General features: G+C 36.8%; 1 protein-coding gene across 3 annotated transcripts in view; it reads left to right on the top strand.

Annotated features, from left to right (window-relative positions):
* The window catches only part of ISPD (isoprenoid synthase domain containing), a 291,746-nt gene that overhangs the window by 83,523 nt on the left and 183,320 nt on the right, over positions 1–24,903 (top strand). For all 3 annotated transcript variants that reach the window (XM_021063407.1, XM_021063405.1, XM_021063404.1), the window contains exon 5: positions 1,522–1,567. In XM_021063407.1, coding sequence (XP_020919066.1) covers positions 1,522–1,567 — 46 coding nt within the window. The remainder of the gene's footprint in view (positions 1–1,521; positions 1,568–24,903) is intronic.

Raw genomic sequence — 24,903 nt, 5'->3', positions numbered from 1 at the left:
TGTTTCAGTGCTTAGCACAGGACCTACAACATAGTTATTGGATAAATATTTATTGAATGAGGGAATGAAATTGATACATTCTAATTAGGTAAAATGCATAGTCTGAAACTTTGTAACTACATTTCTTTCTTTTTTTTTTCTTTTCTTTTGATTTTTAGGGCCAAACTTTCAGCATATGGAAGTTCCCAGGATAGGGGTCAAATTTGATCTGGAGCTGCCGGCCTAGATCTCAGCCAGAGTACCTCGGTGTTCCAGCTGCATCTTCGACCTCTGTCACAGCTCACAGCAACGCTGGATCCTTAATCCACTGCATAAGGCCAGGATTGAACCTGCATGCTCATGGGTACTAGTCGTGTTCATTACTGCAGAGCCATGATGGGAACTCCTAGAATTGCATTTTGGATCAGTAACTATGGTGCTAGCTTTGGTTGGCATGTGCTTGTTGAGAGATAATGTAAACTGTCACATTTGATATTAATAGATTGGTTGAATGCTTGAAGATCTTTCCATCTGTCTACAAGTTATCTACCACATTAATTACAGATTGTCAGGTATAGTTTTGGACTAGGATTTACCTGCCATGATTTAGGCATAGTAGGGAAATCTTTTTTGGACAGAAATGTCCTGTGCCACTTAGTTGAACAAACTTGCTATACAACTTTAGTTAGGAGATAATCTGGAGGAAAAAAAAGTCCAAATCATAGACATGGATAAGTATTAATTTGGTATTAATTTCTCAAAATGGGTTTTTAGACCATTTGGATCATAAGGATTTAGGCACTTGAATGATAAGCACCTAAGACCTCATGTACTTAATGATGTATTGAATTCTGTGATGTAGGACGAATTTTTCTGCAGTGCAGTGCATCTGACATGCTCTGCATTTGAGCTCACTGGGTGTGGTCTGGGAACTATCTGCCATAGGACCATGGCAGGTTGCATTACAAGGAATAGGTTAAAATTGCCAGGAGGCTGTATGTTCCTAAGGAAAGGCCATGGTTATTCTTAGATACATGGTGGTTACCTCCAGGCTCTATCAGTCATATATTGATAAAAACCTAACAAGGTCAACCTTATCTATATTCAGATAAACTGAATTCAGATTGAGTGAACTGATCTTTGAGAGTTACCTCATTTCAACTGAAAGTGAAGTTTGGTGATTTTTTTAAAAAAAGTTTTTCTTCTTTCTTTCCCTCCAACATAAAACCTTACTATTGAACAATAATTGTAATATTTAAATGCTACCATGTTTTCTTTAACATTATACTTGTAGTAAGAAGACTTGGGTAACCACTGCCATATAATATCTCAATTTACTTAAAGATTTAAAATCAAATCTTCAACCATTTACAGAAAGAGAATATATGTTTATTCTGAATTTACTGATGACAATTTTAAAAATGTCAGTATTATGTGTTTATACTTTGTCCAAAAATCAAGAATTTCCTTGGGGGTATAATTTTATTGCTTTCACATTCTTTCCTACTCTGTTAAGTCTAATTAAGTTTATCTGTCCTCTAGGTGACCTACAAACGAGACCTGTATGCAGCTGAATCCATTATTAAGGGTATGTTTGGCCTTATGATTGTTGATTCGTGTGTTTCAAAAATGTAAGCCAGTTTGGAATTTCTCATGACATTTTAAATCCCAGAATTCTCAGAAGTATGAATGCTGTGGGCCATGGAGTTCTGTGATTTGTTTTTTTGAAAAATAATTACATTTATTTTGTTTCCTGCTTTGAATTCACTTAAGGTGATTTATGTTACATTAGCTTTGATTTTTTTATAAAGGAAATAGTTATTAATTTGAGAAAAGTATGTGACATTGACACTCTTAGAAGTGAAAACTGATATTTTAATTTAGAAAGATGTATTTCATTTTATTAAGAAAACTGTCTACCTACTTCCAACACTGCCAGATTCATACATTAGACCATATCTTTTGTATGAGAAAAACTTTTTTTGAAAGGGAGAAATTGGGCTGAATGATTTTTTTTTTTTGTCTTTTTTTTTTTTTTTTTTTTTTTTTTGTCTTTTTTGTTGTTGTTGTTGTTGTTATTGTTGCTATTTCTTGGGCCGCTCCCGCGGCATATGGAGGTTCCCAGGCTAGGGGTTGAATCGGAGCTGGAGCCACCGGCCTACGCCAGAGCCACAGCAACGCGGGATCCGAGCCGCATCTGCAACCTACACCACAGCTCACAGCAACGCCGGATCGTTAACCCACTGAGCAAGGGCAGGGATCGAACCCGCAACCTCATGATTCCTAGTCGGATTCGTTAACCACTGCACCACGACAGGAACTCCGGCTGAATGATTTTTAATGCCTTCTGGTTCTGCCAATGACTGATGTTGTAAGTTTAGATAACTGCATATTTAATAACCTCTTTCTCATTCTTTTTCACCTCCAACTCTAGGTGAACTGCAAAGAAATGTATTTCATAATCAACAAATATTTATTTACTTGACGCTGCTAGTAATGTAATGATGCACAAGGGATATTCTCTCTGTATTTTTGCAACTTGCACAGTTTAAGTTGGTTTTTTTTTTTTTTTTTCTTTTTAGGGTGGTACCCTCGGCCTATGTAGGTTCCCATACTAGGGGTTGAATGGGTGCTGTAGCTGCTGGCCTACACTACATCTACAGCAATGCTGGATCCAAGACACGTATGCCACCTATACCACAGCTCATGGCAATGCCAGATCCTTAACCTGAGTGAGGCCAGGGATTGAACCTGCGTCCTCATGGATGTAGTCAGATTTGTTTCCACTGAGCCACAGTGGGAACTCCCTAAATCATATATTTTTTTAACCTCACCACTGTTGGCCTTTTAGGTCAGATAATTTTTTGTTCAAGGTACTGTTTTGTGCCTTATAGAGGTTGCCTGGCCTCTGCTTAGTGAATCCCAGAAGCACTTTCCCCGCCTTACCTTCCCCCCTGCTCCTTGCTGTGACCGTGAAATCTCTTGAGAGCACTACTGTTAGATATGTATAGTGCTAGTCCAAAATCAGAGGGGGCCATTCCCAAGCAAGGGTGGTACTTTGCAATCTGTTAATAACTGACTCCTTCAAAAACAGGTTAAGGACAGAAGAGTGTACTCATATACCGAATAAAAAATTCAGTAAATTCAGACTTTGAAGTTGAAAAATATACTGAATGGGAATTGTGAATGCATCAACTTTTTTTTTTTTTTTAATTTTTAGGAAAGCCTATTTGACAATCAATTGGCTTCACAGTCAGAAAACTGAAATCTTTTCTCTGTTCATGACATGCTATGTTTGCAGTTTATCCTTATGTTTTTGTCCTTTTTCAAGAATATTTTGTTTCAAACCATTAATGTACTGTGATTTCTGCATCTGTACATTTGTGTATGTAAACAGATCATCTATAGCCATAAATCAAAATGTTGACATAGATTTACATATGAGCCAGGCAATGTATAAACATTACTCTGGAGAAGTTGCCTAAACTATGATGTAGTTGGTTATACTCTCAACACAAGGAAATAAAAAACTCAGTTTGGTTTCTTTAAAACATCATATCTCTATTACCTAGGTAAAATGGAAATGATTTGTTTTGTGAAGAGTTAGTAAATAGTTCAGCTGAGGATTCTATACATTTTAATAATTTGCCTATATATAATCAAGAGTAGGCTTCTTTGGAGTTCTCTGGTGGCCTACTGGGTTAAGGATCTGGCATTGTCCCTGCTGTGGTGCAGGTTCAGTCTCTGTCTGGGAAACATCCTCATGTGGTGGACATGGGAAAAAAAAAAATAGGCTACTTGTATGAAAGTCTATGTTTTAAGTATATTTTCAGTGGTTGAGTTTTAGAAATTGTTTTCTGAGAGAAATTGTTGTTCTTGTTTAGGTATGTTCTAGTATGCTACTTTCAAGTACTTAAGGATTCAACATTTATTCTCGGGGAAGTAAATCTGCTGAACTGGGTGTAAACAGCTGGTTTGGAAAACCACCTCCTCACATTCTTTAAGATTTGCATTTCTAATAACTTGCCAAGATAGTATGATGTTGCTCTACCCTTTGAGGACCCCTGCTGTGGGGCCTTCTTGCTCTTGGTTTGGGTTTCTAGATCAGCAGTGTTGTGATTACCTGAGAACTTTATTCAGCAAGGAATGTCTGGGACCACCATATTAAGTCAGAATCTGCATTTTAACAAAAGCATTGATTCATTACTTCATATATTAATTTCTGGAAGCATTGTTCTAGGGTGCTCTTTAGTTTTTTTTTTGTCCATTTCTTTCTAATCTTAATTGCATTTAGAGCTAAAAGTCTTACTATATTCTGTCACCTGCAAATGCTTGTCAGTTCACTTGAGATTTTTTTCTGCCTTTATGACTTGCACTAATCCTATCTTTGGAGCTTAAAAGTAGAAATACTTGTAAACATAGGAAAAAGAAAACTTAGATTTTTAAAAAGAGACTGCTGTATACCATATTTTATTTTATTATTATTTTTTTTGTTTTCCTAGGGCTGCACCCGTGGCATATAGAGGATCCTAGGCTAGGGGTCAAATTGGAGGTATAGCCACCAGCTTACACCACAGCTGTAGCAATGCAGGATCCCAGCCGAATCTGCAACCTGCACCACAGCTCACGGCAATGCCGGATCCTCAACCCACTGAGTGAGGCCAGAGATGGAACCTGTAACCTCATGGTTCCTAGTTGGATTCGTTTCTGCTGCGACACAATGGGAACTCCCTGAAAACAATTTTTAAAAATGTTTAAGAACTTTTTTAGAGCTCAGCATTGACTAACTTGGTGTGACTATCTCTTAGATTTTTATTCATGGAAAGTGGGAAGAATGTCTACTCTTGTCTATCCTAACATTGAGTTAAACCAAATTTATTACTAAGTTAAAGGGTATAGCTATGTATTTTTTCTTCAGAATCTAAGGCCCTTATATTATAGGAATAGGTGGCCCTTCCACTCTTACCTGTTTTCATCAGATACATATTGAGCTCAGTGTATATACATTTCTTATCTTTTTTTTAAAAAGAGAAATAAGAGAATATTGGTGTGTATGTGCTTTGGTCAAGGTTTAAAACCAGGACTTGGAGCACCTGACACTCCTGCTAGGAGCTTTGTATGTTACTTAATTTGTTCTTTATATTAATGTAGATACTATTGCTCCCACTTTTGCAGGTGGGAAAACTGAGGCTTGGAGAGACGAAGTACTTTCTTCTAGGTCACACAGTAAGAGTAAGAGCCACAACTTAATCCCAGTTCTCTGTTCTCCTTAGCTCTCCCATGTACATTCTGCCACTTCACCCTCTTGAATCACGTAGTTACACTGACTATTAAAGTGGATATTGGATTCAGTATCTCTCTTTGGTGGATACAGCAAATGGTTTATAAAATTTGGCCCGCCCATTCAGGTTCTGTTGGGTTAAAACTGTATCTTCAGCTGGCCTTATAAAGAATGATCACACAATTGAGATGGTAGACATTATCTCCTAGGGCTATGCCAAGCACAGTATTCTAGAGAAAGTGGGAAAAACAGTGAAATGGCAAGTTTTTAGACATGATGACAAAGAGTAAAATTAAAATTCAAAATCAGAATATTAAAAAAAAAAGTTTTGAGTACTGTTGAGTTTCTTTTTCTTTTTTTCTTTCTTTCTTCTTTTTTTTTGGATCTTTAACCCACTGAGCAAGGCCAGGGATTGAACCCGCAACCTCATGGTCCCTATTCAGATTCGTTAACCACTGAGCCACAATGGGCACTCTTACCCTTTTTTTTTTCCCCTAGTAGTTTAGCATATGTTAACCTAATCATGACCATTTTTCCCTCTTTTAGGTTGGACATTATTTTTCACTCTGATATAAATGCTTAGTATTCTCTAAGTTTTTTTTTTTTAATTTTTTTTGAGCCGCTTTTTAAACTTAAATACCAGTTTTCACTGGTTGACAAATTAAGCAAGAAAATAGTTACATCAGAATATACTTAGTGTTTTCCAGACTCTATAAAACATTGTTAGCATAAATGTCATGTCTTGTAAGAGCATTTTGTACTCCCAGATTTATTTGTCACTGAAACAGCATGCATATTTTGGTCCTTCTTAATTTATGTTCAAATCATATCTTTAGTATGGGAATTTTGATGCAGCTAACATCAGGCGAGTTATTAATACTACAATCCTCAAATTGTGGTTTATATCAAGTCTCAAGATCTGACTTCTATTTTATGTTGTTAGATAAGTTTTATATTTAAGCTTTATTTTGCCGTCAATATATTTACGTGGGTTTCCATTTATAGTGAACTGTTGAATGATAGGAAACATGTTTATAGAGATGTACTCTGAGATTTCTTTTACAAAGTTTTTCACACAGCATTGAAAAAGGTATGGGGAATCATCCATATACTGTTGCATGAAACAAAGCATTCTTAATATTCCTTTTTCTGAAGTAGAGAATTGGATTTGGTCATTGTTCTTTAATGTTTAACCCTTTTTGAATTCTGTATATGAAATTTAAAATATAAACTTTGCAAGGTAGTAGCATGATTAATTGGTACATCAAGATACTGGGCTGATAAGTTTGTAACAAAGTGGTATTGTAGGTCTGTCGCCCAAGCTGGCTGTTGGAGCCCACCAAATGCTGTTCTGAGTGTTCAGACCTATCCAAACCATTAGAGTGGTAGCAGATGCCAGTAGTAACATACTTTTACCTATGCTATGCAAACAGTTTCACCCCACACTTGATTTAATATGCTGAGCATATCATGGCAGAAGGATCATTATTATAAAAATTTCTAAGATGAAGAGCCCCTAAAGAGTTTCTAAATAAAAATTGCACTTATTTTCTACCATCATCCTTCATCAGATCTTTTGATATATTTAATTTTGTGGCTAGAGTGTTTTTAAAGTGGTTACGATTTTACTTTTCTGGTTATGATTGTACAAACCCAAGAAAGCTAGTGCTGTTAAAAAAAAAAAAAGCCTCATGATGGTTTAAATAGGTAAAATTGAAAATGATTTCATTTTAACTGTTTAATATTTAACTAGTATTAATGTTCATACAAAAATTGTCTTTTCCTATTCATTTGTTTTCCATTTGCAAAGTATTTATTTTAAAGGAAATTAATTGACCTTGATTTCTTAGAAATACAGTACCTACTGGTTTAGAAATTTAGTGTTTATTCTGAAAATAGATTTTTATTTTCAGTATAAGTGATACAGGTGATGTCTTTCAATGTCAAGTATTTAGGAACAGTCAAGCTGTAAATTCCCATATGTGTGTTTTATGTTTCATAGAGTTTTTAAAGAAATTATACCGGTAGGCAAACAGTTGATCCTTTTGTGCTTATACATCAAAATTAGCTGAATATACTTTCTTTTTGTCTTTGAGGGCTGCACCAGCGGCATATGGAGATTGCCAGGCTAAGGGTCAAATTGGAGCTGTGGCTGCCAGCCTACGCCAGAGCCATAGCAACACAGGATCTGAGCCGCATCTCTGACCTACACCACAGCTCATGGCAATGCCAGATTCTTTTTTTTTTTTTTTTCTTAATTTTTTTCTGCTGTACAGCATGGGGACCAAGTTACTCTTAAATGTGTACATTTTTTTCCTCCCACCCTTTATTATGTTGCAATATAGGTATCTAGACAAAGTTCTCGATGCGACTCAGCAGGATCTCCTTGTAAATCCATTCCAAGTTGTATCCAATAACCCCAAGCTCCCGATCCCTCCCACTCCCTCCCTCTCCCCCCGGGCAGCCACAAGTCTATTCTGCAAGTCCATGATTTTCTTTTCTGTGGAAAGGTTCATTTGTGCTGTATGTTAGATTCTAGTTATAAGTGACATCATAGGGTATTTGTCTGTCTTTCTGACTCATTTCACTCAGTATGAGAGTCTCTAGTTCCATCCATGTTGCTGCAAATGGCATTATGTCATTCTTTTTCATGGCTGAGTAGTATTCCATTGTGTATATATATCACATCTTCTGAATCCAATCATCTGTTGATGGACATTTGGGTTGTTTCCATGTCTTGGCTATTGTGAATAGTGCTGCAGTGAACATGCGGGTGGCAATGCCAGATTCTTAACCCACTCTGCGAGGCGAGGGATCGAACCTGCTTCCTCACGGATGCTAGTTGAGTTTGTTAACCACTGAGCCATGATGGGAACTCTGATGAATATACTTCTAAATTGATTTTGATTGAAAGGTATAAAATCAAATAACATGTGAATAAGACTGATTCATTGTTACTGAGAATGAGGATGATTGTGTTAACAATGTGTGTTATGCATGTGAAGAAATTAATGCCTACGTTTTTTAGTGATTCAAAGTTGTGGCATTTTTAAGTGCAAAATATTTTTTAATCTTTTCAATCAAATTGGAAAGATGAGAAACTTTAAATTGGTTTTCTTCATCTGTAACTGGACTATGCTTTATATCTGTGGTGTGTCCTCATCAGGGTTTTCTTGCTAAACAGCCAGTGATGACACCATTTGTATTATTAACCATGCTTTTTGGACAATGCAAAGTGACAGCTAAAATTTTACATAGAAACTGTAATTGTTGATGTGCCTGGCTTTTGATGATACTTCATTTTCCAAATTTTCACATTAATACCATGACTTCTTTGTAAACAATGTACTTTTTGTTCTTCACTCTCTTGAAAATAGTGCTGTGACTGTATCTTACACGAATCTGTAAGAATATTTGCGTCAAGCTTTAATTAGTAAGAACAGGAGGGCTACAATTTGATTTAATAGAAGTTTGGTTTCTTTGGAATCTTATTGTTGAAAAAAAAGTAAATTGGGAAGTTAAATATTGGGTCAAGATTAGAGAAAGTCTAGTTCACTTTTTTGTTCAAGTGTATGAACTCTTTAATTTGTCATTAGGAAAATGCTAATTGAAGCATAGGCAAGTAAATCTGTCACGTTTAAAAACTTCTAAGGTCACAATGAGGTATTAAGCAAATAGCTACATAAGACTTGATAGCAGATAAAAGCCAGCCAGTTATATACTTAACTCTGATGTAGGTAGGGGAAAAAAACCCAACACAACAAAAACTGCAAACGTGACGTTTATGCTGTAGCAATAATACAGTACGTTTTGTGAGTATCCTGATGAGTAACTAGCCTTAGAAGATTTCATTTCCTTCATATTTATTTCTCTTAACTAAGAAAGAATATATACTTTGAAAAGCAAAAAACAAAACAAAAAACCAACCTGCATCATTTACTTGGGAAACAGTAATATCTTTACAAGTTAAAAACATGTGCAAGAGACAAGATGTCACATGTCTGCTCCTTACTTCTAGTTGTTAAATAGGAAACTTCATTCTGTATTCAGTGACTCATTTAAAAATGTTGCTAAGATCTGATACAAATCTTAAATTCTACCCATGTACTGTTGTCCTAAAATTGAAACATAATCAATAGTAAAGCTAACATTCAGAAGACCACTTTGACCTTTTAATGTGGGTATGTATAGTTTCTTTTGCAGGACTCTGTTTGCTGTCCTTATTATCCAGTTGTCTTGTAGTAGGGCTTGTTAACTACTTTTCCTTGTTTGTCTGCCTGCTGTCCCTTCCCATTCTGAGCGCTTCCTCCATCAAGGTGTTGAGAGAAGCCTAAGGTATTTTTCTATAGATGAAACTGAGACTGGGATTTCAGTGCTGAACAGTGGTGATTCTGTTTAATGCTATGTGAAAATCTTTCATGCGAGATAGAAAATAAGACTCTAAGATTGACTTTTAATTCAATGAGCTAAACAGAGGAATAGAAAATAACTGCCCTCACTTTGAATGGATTCGGGCTTGACAGCTTTTGGAAAGGACTTTATCTGGATTTGGTACAGCTGTTTCTTCTTTACTTATGCACACTGAAGTTTTGGCTCAAGAGGTCAATATAGTTAATGAGACCTGATGGAGGTTCATGGTGTTAAATGTTTCTAAGAAAACTGAAGATGGACTTCTGTACTTTTTGCCTACTTGCTTGTAGAACAAACCTAGTATTCAGGTTTATTTCTCTCTGTACCATTGTGTTTGACAGTTTTTTTTTTTTTTTTTTTTTTTTTTTTTGGTAAAATAGAAACACCATTCAGAGCACTGAGTCCCTACTCAAGATTAATTGATACAGAGTTCCTGTTGTGGCACAGCGGAAATGAATGTGACCAGGAACCATGAGGTTGCAGGTTCAATCCCTGGCCTCATTTAGTGGATTAAGGATCTGGCGTTGCCGTGAGCTGTGGTGTAGGTCACAGATGCAGCTCGGATCCCACATTGCTGTGGTGTTGGCCGGGAGCTACAGCTTCGATTAGACCCCTAGCCTGGGAACTTTCATATGCTGAGGATGTGGCCTTAAAAAGACAAAAGATTAATTGATGGTGGTATATGTCTAGGTGTTCCTTGTTCCTCGTTAGTGTGTCAGTGGATTTGTCCTACAGTAGGAAGCTATGCATGTTAGAGATTTTACATGGTACTGTTTTGTAAAGTTACATGAAGTTTACAAATTGCATCTGTTTTCTAACCCTTCAAGGAAGACTGTATACTTTATGCATGCCAAGAGTTCCAATCATCAAGGACAGGAGGATTATTTTTTTTCTTTTTATGTTTGCACATGTGGCATATGGAAGTTCCCCGGCTAGGCATCAAATTGGAGCTGCAGTTGCCAGTCTACACCACAGCCATGGCAGCACCAGGTCCAAGCAGTGTCTGACCTACAACATGGCTCACAGCAATGCTGAATCCTTAACCCACTGAGAGAGGCCAGGGATCGAACCCGCATTCCCATGCATGCTAGTCAGATTCATTTCTGCTGTGCCACCACGGAAATTCCGGGAAGAGAAATTCTTTAAAAGACGAGTATATTAACATTTTTGGCCTCATTGGTAAACTTTCATATTCATACATTATGTCTCCTATATAGGACTTCAGTTAGAATAACACTGGAATTAAACACTTAGGAAAACACATTATGTGTGAGTATATTTTGTTTAATCATGTATCTTGTCCAGAGGTGGCTAAGTTTTAAGTTGCAAAGCACTTTAAACTGGGGGATTGAAAACTCTTAAATTCTATTTTACTTAAAACTTGATTGAGGAGTTCCCGTCGTGGCGCAGTGGTTAACGAATCTGACTAGCAACCATGAGGTTTTGGGTTTGATCCCTGCCCTTGCTCAGTGGGTTAAGGATCTGGCGTTGCCGTGAGGTGTGGTGTAGGTCGCAGATGCGGCTTGGATCCTGCCGTGCTGTGGCTCTGATGTAGGCTGGCAGCTATAGATCCAATTAGACCCCTAGCCTGGGAACCTCTGTATGCCACGGGAGCAGCCCAAGAAATGGCAAAAAGACACACACAAAACAAACAAACAAACAAAAAAAACAAAACTTGACTGAAACTTGAGAGAATTTTGAAAGTGTTCAAGAGATGAAGTAGTGATACTTTGAAAATTTTGGCATTTTGGCATTTGGGATGTCATGCTAGGAGTCCTTTGATGCATTCTCCAGGGTAGATGGTTAGGAATCTGATAATGTTCTATGCTACTATGAACTCATGGAGAGCAAAGAAATAAGCAGAGGCAGGTGAACCTTCTCTGTTGTAAAATCCTTCCTGGCTTTCCTTCTTCCACTTGGAGCTAATAGTATATAGCTATAGGGTTGGAAGGTCCTCACAAAGGGATACTGGACCTTCTGAATTATTCTATTTTATATCCTTAGGGGCTTCAATAACTGCTTAATTGCTTTTGTCATTGAAAAGTGTCGTCTTTAGTACATTGTGACTTGGTAAATCAGCTCAGGTTTTTATGTTAATTTTGAAGTCTCTAAGTGTCTGATTGAGGGTTCTCTTGGAGACTGTTCTTAACTCTTTGCCCGATTAAGTATGCAAATAAGACAGTTTGACTTGGCTTTTGAAATTTAAAGGTTTAGATGACTCTGCTCTTTTGGTATAAGACGCACAGTGTTGTCATTCAGTTAGATTAGCAGCTGTTAACCACAACTAGTCTTGTTATGTGACTAGGGAGGTGTGTGACCAGGCACTTCTTTTCTACCAAGTTTTGTTGATTGTAAGGTACTGTTGCTTGTTAGAAGCAGTATTTTTATAACATTTAAGAAAAATTCTGCCAATTAAACTACAATGTTCTGTTTTATTTTCTCTTAGAAGCTTATAAAAATATTAATAAGCTCTTATTTAGTATAGATTTTTATTGTTCATAAAAATCTTGTTCATATGTAAAAAGTTATCAGTAGGGTTCTGGTTATGAATAAAATGGAGCAAGAATGTTCCACCTTGTTTCTCTCTCTGAATGAAGCTATAAAACCTGGGCAGATGCATAGAACAGCTATTTGAGAATTCAAGTAAATATTAGAGGTAGATTAATGAATAAGATCTGAGTCTCATATACTACCTAACTGGCGGTGAATGATGTCACACTCTGGTATGTTCTAACCTGGATTTAGTACAGACCAAAAATCTAGAAATGGGCATTGAAGTTGACAGAGCTCCAAGAAAACTCCCTAGTTTTGATCAGAGGAGCAGAAAAGGAGTTTCCTAATGTTCAGAGTGTGAAAGTATCTCCCCTTTTTCCTCTCCATCTCTTGTGCTTTAATTCCCAAGTAATCAGGCAGTAGTGATATGGACAGTGGGGACCCAAAGAAGCCTAAAATTTTGAGAGAAGCGAACATCCTCTTTGATAAGAGTTGCTTAGCTATAAGAAGTGGGGTGAGCACTGTTGCCTTTTTTGGTTTCTGCTTAGCTTTGGACACAGGTACAGTCATGGGAAATGTGCAAAGTGGTATAAATAAGGTCCCAACTTTCTGGTAGGAGTGCTGAAAAAGGGAGACACTCAAGGAATAGATTGTGCAGGGAGAGATTTCAGTGAGAGAGCATGTAACTCAAAGGGTATGATCTAAGATTAGTTAACATACAAAGAGGAAAATCCAAACTCATATGGGAAAGGACAATCAATATAGATGAAATGGCTCAAGTGTTAGAATTTTCTGAAGTACTTTTTTTTGGCCACTCCCATGGCATGCAGACGTTCCCATGACATGTGGAAGTGCTGAACTCGCCACAGTACTATCCAGAGCTCTGGCATTTCGTCATGTTGTTTTAACCCTAACAACAACACAGGCATGATAGGTGCTTCCCCACAATGCACCTCAGAGCCACAGCAGTGACAAAACTGGATCCTTAGATCCTTAACCTGCTGAGCCACCAGAAAACTCCTGAAAATTACTTTTAAGTGCTAATTATAAAAATGGTGCAACGGTGCAACAATAAGGGGTAATCCTCTTGAAAGATGAAGGCTCAGGAAAAGCATAAAAAATACAAAGAAATGCCAAATAGAAATCTTAAAACTGAAGATAATAAGATGACCAAAATAACTTGATGGACTTAATAACAGAATAGAGCTGGCAGAGATAATGCCACTGAAACTGAAGCTAAATCTTTGGAAGTTTTTTGTTCTGAACTATAGGATGAAAAGAAATTGGGGAAAATTTAATAGTGCTTAGCATTTGTGGGAATATAGCAGGCCACTTGAATCCTAGAAGGAGAGGAAAAACTTCACTACAGAAAAAGACATAGTTGAAGAAATTATGACTAAAATGTCCTAAATTTAATGACATAAATATACAGACTTAAGATGCTCATGTAACTTCAATATAACTTCAAAGAAATCCATACCCAGCCACTTTATAAGAAAAATGCTGGAGTTCCCGTCGTGGCACAGTGGTTAACGAATCCGACTAGGAACCATGAGGTCGCGGGTTTGGTCCCTGGCCTTGCTCAGTGGGTTAACGATCCAGCGTTGCTGTGAGCTGTGGTGTAGGTTGCAGATGCGGCTCGGATCCCGCGTTGCTGTGGCTCTGGCGTAGGCCGGTGGCTACAGCTCCGATTCAACCCCTAGCCTGGGAACCTCCATATGCCGTGGAAGCGGCCCAAGAGATAGCAACAACAACAACAATAACAACAACAACAACAACAAAAAAGACAAAAAAAAAAAAAGAAAAATGCTGAAAAAATAAGAAAAAAATCTTAAGTATTGTATTGTTTATAAAGGAACAATAATTTGAATGACTAAAAGTTTCTCATTAGAATACATGGGAACCAGAAGAAAATAGAACAAGATTTTTGAAGTGGTTAAAAATAAATAATAACTCAGTATTCTATATCCAGTTAAAAAAATCCTTTAGGAAAAGGTAAAGGAAAAACAACATCAAGTAAAGGAAAACAAATATGGTTGCTAACAGATGTACTCTAAAAGAGTATTTCAACAAGCCCTTAAGACAAAGGAAATGATGCCAGAATGAGTCTTGTAACATCAAAAATTAAGGGAGATCAACAGGATTCTAATAGAATGGAGTCGCATAATTCTCTCTACATTTTAAAATTATTTATAGGTTGAAAGCAAAGGCAATATTTTCTCATGAGTTTTTCTGTGTATGAGACAGTATGATGTTAGAGAAAACTGCAACATAAAAATGGTAGGGTAAAGGGACTTAAAATATCATGGTTTGGTTTCTTCATCTTACTTGCTGTGATAAAAGCCTTCATTTTATGTTGACCCTGAGAAGTCAAATATGAATACTGAAATCTCTAGAGCAACCACTTAAAAAGTTATATAGCAGTTCCCAATGTGGCACAGTGGGTTAAAGATCTGGTGTTGCTGCAGCTGTGGCTCACATTCAGTCCCTGGCCAGGGAATTTCCATATGCTATGGATATGGCCAAATAAAAATTATGCAAAAAGATTTGATCAGAAACATGGAGATAAAATTGAATATTAAAAAGAGTATAAATCAGGAGAGAAACAGGAATATTAAACATAGGGAAAACTATTTTTATGAAAAATATAAAATGACCCAAATTCAAATATATCAGTAATTATATTAAATGTAAATATTTTCAGCACACTAATTAAAAGGAATTCAGGATGGGTATTAAAACATAATCCAATTATATGTGGCCTATAAGAGTTCACTTTGGCTATAATGATTAAGAGGTATGTTACAGGTAAATGAAAGTAAAAACATACCTTGAATTTACTAAGCAGAAGAAAACTGGAGGAGTTCCCGTTTGGCTTAACAGGTTAAGAACCTGACGTATTGTCCGTGAAGATGGGGTTTGGATTCCTGGCCTTGCTCAGTGGATTAAGGATCTGGCATTGATGTAAGCTGTGGGGTAGGTTTCAGATGCAGCTGAAGTTTGGTGTGGCTGTGGCCTAGGTCAGCAGCTGCAGCTCCAATTTATTCCTAGCCTGGGAACTTCCATGGGCTGTAGGTGTGGCCTTAAAAAGAAAAGAAAAAAAAAAAAAAAAGCTGGAGTAGCTGTATTAATACAAATTAATAAAATAATTTACATAAAAAGATCAATTAACCAGAAAGACACATTCTAAATGTGTATCCACCTAACCACAGAGCTTCAAAATATAGTGTGAAGGTACCAAAATGAAGGGGAAAAAAAATAGACAAATCAATAGTTAGAAAACGCAGTATTTGAGTATTTGCTAGAATAAATAGACAGAAAATCATTAAGGATATAGGAGACCTGAATCATCACCACCAACTAACTTGATCTAATTTATACAGAATATGCCACCAAACTATAGAAGAATAAACATTCATTTCAAGTGCACCTGGAACAGTCTCCAAGACAGAAGGTGTCCTGAGTAATAAAACAAATATTAGAAAATTTGAAGGAATTGAAAGCATGCAAAGTATGTTTTCTTTTTCTTTTCTTTTTTTTTTTTTTGTCTTTTTGCTATTTCTTGGGCCGCTCCCGTGGCATATGGAGGTTCCCAGGCTAGGGGTCTAATCGGAGCTGCAGCTGCCAGCCTATACCACAGCCACAGCAACGCGGGATCTGAGCCACGTCTTCAACCTACACCACAGCTCACGGCAACACCGGATCGTTAACCCACTGAGCAAGGGCAGGGACCGAACCCGCAACCTCATGGTTCCTAGTCGGATTCATTAACCACTGCGCCACGACGGGAACTCCTAGTGGGAACTTTGATAGCATTTAAATGCTTATGAGTGAAGGAAGATCTTCAGTCAGTCATCTCTTTCCATGTTAGGTAAATAGAAATAGAGGGCCAGAAATTAATGAAGTTGAAAACAAAGGTGAAAGAAAAAGCTGGTTCTCTATAAAGATTAAGAACGCACAAACCTATCATGAGACTACAAGAAAAGACACAACTGGAAATGTTATACAGTTGCTGGCAGTAACGCCAAATGGTGCAGCCACACTGGAGTGCTGTTTGGCAGTTCTCCTAGAGAGAAACATCCATTTACTATATAATCCAGCATCTTATTCCGATGCATTTACCCTAAAGAAAGAAAAACTTACTTTCACATAGGAAACTGTGTATTAACATGTTTGTAGCAGTTTTATTCATAATCAACAGAAGTATGGAATGATCTAAATATCCTTCAGTGGATGAATTGGTAAACTGGTACATCTCTACAGTGAAATGCAACTTCAATGACAATGAGTGATCCTTACACAAAATAACTTAATCTCAGTGGAATTGTGATAGAAGCTGGTCTCGGAAGGCGATGTTTTGAATGATTACACTGATATGAAATTCTTAGAGTTGCAGTAACAAGGAATAGATCAGAGGTTGCCTGGGTTATGGAAGTCGAGAGGGGTAAGCGCAAAGAGATAGTCTGAGGGATTGAGCTGCTGTGTATCTTGACTGCGGTGGTGATTACACAGATATGTAATGTTAAGATTATGGTAATGACCACCTTTTGTGTGTAACACAAAAAGGTAGTTTTACTGTATGCTGATGGAGATAGGTGAAGTCTGTCTTCATAGGGCTCTGACGGCAGCAGTTCTGTGACGCCATCCCTACTTTGGAGATAATATTTAGAGGAAAATGGAAGTTTGAACCAGTGAAATACGGCAATTAAGTATGGAATGTTTGTCAGTTGCTTCATTAAAAGTAATGAAAAAAGGTTTCATGTTCTCTCCAGTGTGGTATCATTTTCTCTTATATTTTGTTTTCATTAAAATTTAAAATTTGGGAGAGAAAAGGGTATTCCAGAAACTGGAGAACCTGGTTTCCTCCATGAACCTGTGAGACTGCCATTCAGCGTGTATTGCTTCAAATAAAAAGGTGGGGAAACTCCTGGGTAAGATGCTGAATTGGGAAATTGCCTATTTTGTTGATAGGTTCTGTCAGCATGTGGAGTGGCTGAGGGCTTTGACCCTGGACCAGCTTGCCTGGTTTGAATCCTGTCTCCTCGGTTTACTAGCTGTGTGATCCCAGGGGAGGTATTTGTATCATCATTTATAAAAAGGTCAGCGATTTTGCCAGCTTCCTAAGCAAGTTTAATGTATGCTGCTTTTAAAACAGAATGATTATGGTAATCATACATTATTCATTGAGAAATAATCCAATGATTTGGCTCAGTTACTATTCTACAATTGCTTTTTGCTTTAAGCAATGTTAATATCTTAATACTACTTATTAGTGATTACATTGATTCATTAGAACTTAAAGGACTCTAATACTGGTTTGGCTTTTAAAGTTTAGAGCTTTATAAATAAAAATACTATTGCTCTTATTTTTTCGTGTTATTGACAGTTTTAAGTTATGTTTTAAAAAGTTTATCTATTGTCTTAATAGTATGTATCCTTATGTGCTGTACTGAAGTCCTCATTTTGTCCCTTGATTTTATATAAATACATATTCTGAATGAATAGAAGTTTGGATGGAAAGACTAGTGTCCTTTCAGGTAATATTTTCTATTTTGTAAAACTTGTGATTGTCAAATAAACCACAGATAAAAAAATGTAAGCCAGAGAAATTTGTGATTTAAAGAAAAATGCATGTATCTGCATAGCATCACACAAGTCATAGAACAGTTGCCACCCATGGTTGAAGCCTTTTCCTAAATTTTACACAATTATAGTGGCTATCTGATTTTATAGCAATCTTCCCTCATGTTTCTTCTAAATTTTATCACTCAGATGTGCATCCCTAGACACTATGGTTTGGTTGTGATACTTTTTTTAAATGACATTTAAATCTCAACTGATAGGTTCCCTATCCCTCTATTTTGCTTACATTGTGTCTTTTGCTATTTAACCTGAAATTTTCTTCTTTTCTGAGTTTTGATGTGTGCATATGTATGCATGATATAGTTCTGTATGTTTTTCTATCCTATGCAAAGTATTTGGATCTAGAAGTAAAATCGAATTTTCTTTTTTGCCGAGACTATAGGTGGTGTGATTTTATTAGGACACACTTATTGTCTGATGATGATTTATTTTGTGATGAGAACAGCCATTGTTACTTAATGCGTATTGGGGGTGCAAAATCATCATATGTAATTTAATTCTATTAATTAGTTTTCAGATATTGGTTGAAGTATTTCTTTTTATATTTTAGGGCCACACCCATGACATATGGAGGTTCCCAGGCCAGGGTCCAATCAGAGATGTAGCCACTGGCTCATGCCACAGCCACACGGGATCCAAGCCGTGTCTGTGACCTACACCACAGCTCATGGCAATGCTGGATCCTTAACCCACTGAGCGAGGCCAGGAATTGAACCTGCGTCCTCACAGATGCTAGTTGGATTCTTTAACCGCTGAGCCACAATGTGAGAACTCCTAGTTGAAGTATTTTTGTGAATAAACCTTTCTCATCTACTGTTGACTTACCCAGAGATTCAGTTTACATGACAAATGCTTGATTATTTGCCTTTATCAGTTTTCAAGTGAGTGAATTGATTCTCTCTCATCCATTAAAGTTACCAATTATTTTGTGTGTGTTTACATAAAGAAGAAATACTTAGTAGGTTCATACTGATACTTCCACTTCAGTACTAAGTATTATTTCTAGCACATTGAGAATCTTGGTTCTCAAAGCTACAGGGAATAACAGAATATCTCCTAATGATTCATTGTTTTATTCAACAGTGCACACCCTAGGTCTCAAAGTACCAATATTAGTGCTATTAATCATCGTTATTTCCATAAAGGGTTTTCACATTTCCTTTCTACCCTGTTTTTTGTTTGCACTATATGTTTTCAGATTGAATAGCTTTTATATGCTGTACTCTATTAACTTTAGGTCTTACTTAGTGCCAGTAACTATGTTTTACACTATTCATCAGTATTTCTGTTCAGGTCTCTCTAGACTTTGGAGATCTGAAGTTGTGAGTTTCAGTACATTTCTTAGGAAGGATTCCTGGGAAAATCATTTACTTCATGTTGATAACTGCATGTGCTTTCTTTGTGGAAGTTGGTTTTGCTCAATATAAAATCCTCGCCTGATACACTTTACCTGGAATAACTTAAATATGTTCCTCTATGCTTTCCTTATATAAATCTTAAGATTATTTCATTTTATTCCCTTATGTGTTTCTGTTCTTTTTGTCTAGGTGATGAAAAGTATGATTTTTTTAAGTCTAGTAATTTTTCTAGAAGATGTCTTGGTATTGAGTTTTATTGGTAAATGTTTACAGGTATTGATATGTGATATATTTGTGTGTATAATTTTTAGTGATGTACTTTCTTCATAGATTTTTATTATGTTTATGTTGGATCATATTTACCTAACTTTAATATTTTTCACTTTATATGGAATGTTTATTTTTCTTCATTTTTTAAATAAAATTTTTATTTTTATATTTTTCTCTTAAAGTATTATCTCTGTTTTTTATATATATATATATATTTTTTTATTTTTTTTAATTTTTTTTTTTGTCTTTTTGCTATTTCTTTGGGCCGCTCCCGCGGCATATGGAGGTTCCCAGGCTAGGGGTCCAATCGGAGCTGTAGCCACCGGGCTACGCCAGGGCCACAGTAACGTGGGATCCGAGCCGCGTCTGCAACCTACACCACAGCTCACGGCAACGCTGGATCGTTAACCCACTGAGCAAGGGCAGGGACCGAACCCGCGACCTCATGGTTCCTAGTCGGATTCGTTAACCACTGCGCCACGACGGGAACTCCTCTGTTTTATATTTGTGTAGTTTCTGGTATAGTCTTCATTTCTTAGGTACTTTTTTCTTTTCTTTTGAATTCTTTGAGTTCTGCCACCTACTTTGAGTTTTCCTGATTCTGAATTATATGGTTCTCTCATGTTTTGTTTCCTCAGTTCACTGGTTTTTAGCTTGTGTAGAAATAGATTACAGTTTTTCTTTTTCTTTTTTTTTTTTTTTTTTTTTTTTTTTGTCTTTTTGCCATTTCTTGGGCCGCTTCCGCGGCATATGGAGGTTCCCAGGCTAGAGGTCGAATCGGAGCTGCAGCTGCCGGCCTACACCAGAGCCACAGCAATGCGGGATCCCAGCCGTGTCTGCAACCTACACCACAGTTCACGGCAATGCTGGATCGTTAACCCACTGAGCAAGAGCAGGGACCGAACCCACAACCTCATGGTTCCTAGTCGGATTTGTTAATCACTGTGCTGTGATGGGAACTCCTAGAAATAGATTACAGTTTTGATGGGTTTGATAGGCACATCTTTCTGGTATGCCCTCATTATTTTTAGAGGTGTTATTTTGCTCCTTATCTTTTTTCTTACAATAAGAGGTGTTTTTAGAGGTGTTTTTTTTGCTCCTTATCTTTTTTCTTCGAATAATTTTGTGTAGGGTTTGGCTTTCATAATTTTCCATTATTCATTAGGATGTGAAGTTAATTTTCTTGAATTTTAAGAGGAAGCAGTTTTAATGATAGCTCTTTGTCGCTTTCGTGTGGTGTGTACAAATAGGGAAGCATAATTATAACATTTTTCTGGCTGTGTTCTGCTCTTACATTTTCATGTGGATCTTCTCTTTCTTTTGACTTTGTTTCTGTCCTGTGTAATTTTGATTCTACTCTGTTTCTCTTTTAGTTGGACTCTATGCTGCAAGGGGTCTCTGGTGTCCCAGTTTTGGTGTATGTACACCATTCATTTAGACCTGAGTTCTTTTACTAACTCCAGTTTTTTTTCCGTGGGTAAAACTCCTTCAATTAGGCTGTTCTTAAATTTGCCTACTCTAATGTTAAGTGACTATTGGCTATCTTTAAGTTTCTTCTGTAACCCAGTCTGTTAGACACTTTGTTATATTAATTCCCTCTATGTTTTCCTACATAGAATCCAATATTTCACGTCCTGTATCATAGTTTTTTATTTTATTTTTCACTTTTTAGGGCCGCACTGCAACATACGGAAATTCCCAGTCTAGGGAGCAAATCAAGCTGCAGCTGCTGGCCTACACCAGAGCCGCAGCAATATGGGATCCGAGCTGTTTCTGCAACCTACAGCACAGTTCATAGCAATGCTGGATTCTTAACCCATTGAGTGAGGCCAGGGATCAAAGTAGCATCCTCATGGATCCTATTGGGGATTGTTACCACTGAGTCATGATGGGAACTCCCATCAGGTTCTGTATCATTGTTGATGGTTCATTTTCATTAGGCTAAATTGTGAAGGCTAGGATGATAACTCTACACCTAAGTTTACTGAAAATGTTGTCCATTGGATTTTGGCTTTACTATCCAATTCTGTTTTTATATGTGGATTCTTAGAAATAAAAAACTGCTCCTTTGGTGTCATTGCTATCTTTCAAGAATTCCTTTTTGTTATGTTTTAAATACATAACTTTTAACACCTGTATGGTAAAAATACCACAAATCAGATGTTTCCCTCTAAAAATTTCTCACACTTTTTTTTTTTTTTTTTTAAAAGAGCCACACTTGAAGTATATGGAAGTTCCCTGGCTACAGGTCTGATCAGTGCTGCAGCTGCCAGCAGCAACACTGGATCCTTAAGCTACTGAGCAAGGCCAAGAATCAAACCCACATCCTCATGGATACTAGTTGGGTTCAAAAAATTCCTATTAATCATAGATTGTCTTCATGTATGTAGTTCAATGTTTTCCTCTTCCTTCTATGTGGAAACTAGGAAATGCCTGTGTATATTCTCAAATGGAAGTAGGGAGAAAATAATGTGTGTGTACCTATTAAAGTAAGATTCTTAAATATTAAGACAAAATTTGAAGTTAAATTATACTGAAAGTATTTTTATTTTTTTTTTTTATTTTCCCACTGTATAGCAAGGGGGTCAGGTTATCCTTACATGTATACATTGCAATTACAGTTTTTCCCCCACCCTTTCTTCTGTTGCAACATGAGTATCTAGACAAAGTTCTCAATGCTATTCAGCAGGATCTCCTTGTAAATCTATTGTAGGTTGTGTCTGATAAGCCCAAGCTCCCGATCCCTCCCACTCCCTCCCCCTCCCATCAGGCAGCCACAAGTCTCTTCTCCAAGTCCATGATTTTCTTTTCTGAGGAGATGTTCATTTGTGCTGGATATTAGATTCCAGTTATAAGTGATATCATATGGTATTTGTCTTTGTATTTTTAAATGCTGATTTTGCATTTTAATTTTTATTCTAGAAAACACAGATTTAAGATAAATATTTTAGCCTGGCTTTTTGGTAGTAAAGATTGTTTTTATATTTAAGGTTACTTGTCTTCAAACAAAATTGTTGCATTTTTAATTCCTTTCTCTAAAATTAGATTATCCTGATACAATCTCTCTTTCTAGACTTCTAGTTACTTCCTCATATTCACACTTAGAAAATTTGTTTTACATCCTGTTCAGGAAAACGAAATGTGAGATATAGTCTTTTATTCAACTATGCTAATAATTCAGCTATGCTAATAATTTAAGACAGAGAATGAGTGTATTAGTTTTCTAGGGCTGCTATAATATCAAAGTACCAGGGCTGGGGGAGGGGGGGGGCGGTCACTAAACAACAGAAATTTATTTTCTCATGATTCGGAGGTGAAAAATCTGAGGTCATTCTTTTGGCAAGGTTGGATTTTTCTTTTTTTTTTAATAATTTTTAAAATTTTCCCACTGTACAGCAAGGGGGTCAAGTTATCCTTACATATATACATTACAATTACATTTTTCCCTCACCCTTTCTTCTGTTGCAACATGAGTATCTAGACAAAGTTCTCAATGCTATTCAGCAGGATCTCCTTGTAAATCTATTCTAAGTTGTGTCTGATAACCCCAAGCTCCTGATCCCTCCCACTCCCTCCCCCTCCCATCAGGCAGCCACAAGTCTCTTCTCCAAGTCCATGATTTTCTTTTCTGAGGAGATGTTCATTTGTACTGGATATTAGATTCCAGTTATAAGTGATATCATATGGTATTTGTCTTTGTCTTTCTGGCTCATTTCACTCAGTATGAGATTCTCTAGTTCCATCCATGTTGCTGCAAATGGCATGATGTCATCCTTTTTTATGGCTGAGTAGTATTCCATTGTGTATATATACCACATCTTCCGAATCCAATCATCTGTCGATGGACATTTGGATTGTTTCCATGTCCTGGCTATTGTGAATAGTGCTGCAATGAACATGCGAGTGCATGTGTCTCTTTTAAGGAGAGTTTTGTCCAGATAGATGCCCAAGAGTGGGATTGCGGGGCCATATGGAAGTTCTGTGTATAGATTTCTAAGGTATCTCCAAACTGTTCTCCATAGTGGCTGTACCAGTTTACATTCCCACCAGCAGTGCAGGAGGGTTCCCTTTTCTCCACAGCCCCTCCAGCACTTGTTATTTGTGGATTTATTAATGATGGCCATTCTGACGGGTGTGAGGTGGTATCTCATGGTAGTTTTGATTTGCATTTCTCTTATCATCAGCGATGTTGAGCATTTTTTCATGTGTTTGTTGGCCATCTGTATATCTTCTTTGGAGAAATGTCTATTCAGGTCTTTTGCCCATTTTTCCATTGATTGATTGGTTTTTTTGCTGTTGGGTTGTGTAAGTTGTTTATATATTCTAGAGATTAAGCCCTTGTCAGTTGCATCATTTGAAACTATTTTCTCCCATTCTGTAAGTTGTCTTTTTGTTTTCTTTTGGGTTTCCTTTGCTGTGCAAAAGCTTTTCAGTTTGATGAGGTCCCATGGGTTTATTTTTGCTCTAATTTCTATTGCTTTGGGAGACTGACCTGAGAAAATATTCATGATGTTGATGTCAGAGAGTGTTTTGCCTATGTTTTCTTCTAGGAGTTTGATGGTGTCCTGTTGTATATATAAGTCTTTCAGCCATTTGGAGTTTATTTTTGTGCATGGTGTGAGGGTATGTTCTAGTTTCATTGCTTTGCATGCAGCTGTCCAGGTTTCCCAGCAATGCTTGCTGAAAAGACTTTCTTTTTCCCATTTTATGTTCTTGCCTCCTTTGTCAAAGATTAATTGACCATAGGTGTCAGGGTTTATTTCCGGATTCTCTATTCTGTTCCATTGGTCTGTCTGTCTGTTTTGATACCAGTACCACACTGTTTTGATGACTGTGGCTTTGTAGTATTTCTTGAAGTCTGGGAGAGTTATGCCTCCTGCTTGGTTTTTGTTTCTCAGGATTGCTTTGGTGATTCTGGGTCTTTTGTGGTTCCATATAAATGTTTGGATTGTTTGTTCTAGTTCTGTGAAAAATGTCCTGGGTGATTTGATAGGGATTGCATTGAATCTGTAGATTGCTCAGGGTAGTATGGCCATTTTTACAATATTGATTTTTCCAATCCAGGAACATGGAATATCTTTCCATTTCTTTACATCTTCTTTGATTTCTTTGATTAAAGTTTTATAGTTCTCAGCATATAAGACTTTCACCTCCTTGGTCAGGTGTATTCCAAGGTATTTGATTTTGTGAGGTGCAATTTTAAAAGATATCGTATTTTTGTATTCCTTTTCTAATATTTCATTGCTGGTATACAGAAATGCAACTGACTTCTGAATATTAATCTTACAGCCTGCTACTTTGCTGAATTTATTAATCAGTTCAAGTAGTTTTGGGGTTGAGTCCTTAGCATTTTCTTTGTATAGTATCATGTCATCTGCATACAGTGACAGTTTTATCTCTCCTCTTCCTATATGGATGCCTTTTATTTCTTTTGTTTGTCTAATTGCTGTGGCTAGGACTTCCAAAACT

The sequence above is a fragment of the Sus scrofa genome, chromosome 9 (genome assembly GCF_000003025.6).
Source record: "Sus scrofa isolate TJ Tabasco breed Duroc chromosome 9, Sscrofa11.1, whole genome shotgun sequence".
NCBI classification, from domain to species: Eukaryota; Metazoa; Chordata; class Mammalia; order Artiodactyla; family Suidae; genus Sus; species Sus scrofa.
The sequence above is the reverse complement of the archived record's forward strand: the minus strand, read 5'-3'. Positions and strand labels throughout refer to the sequence as shown.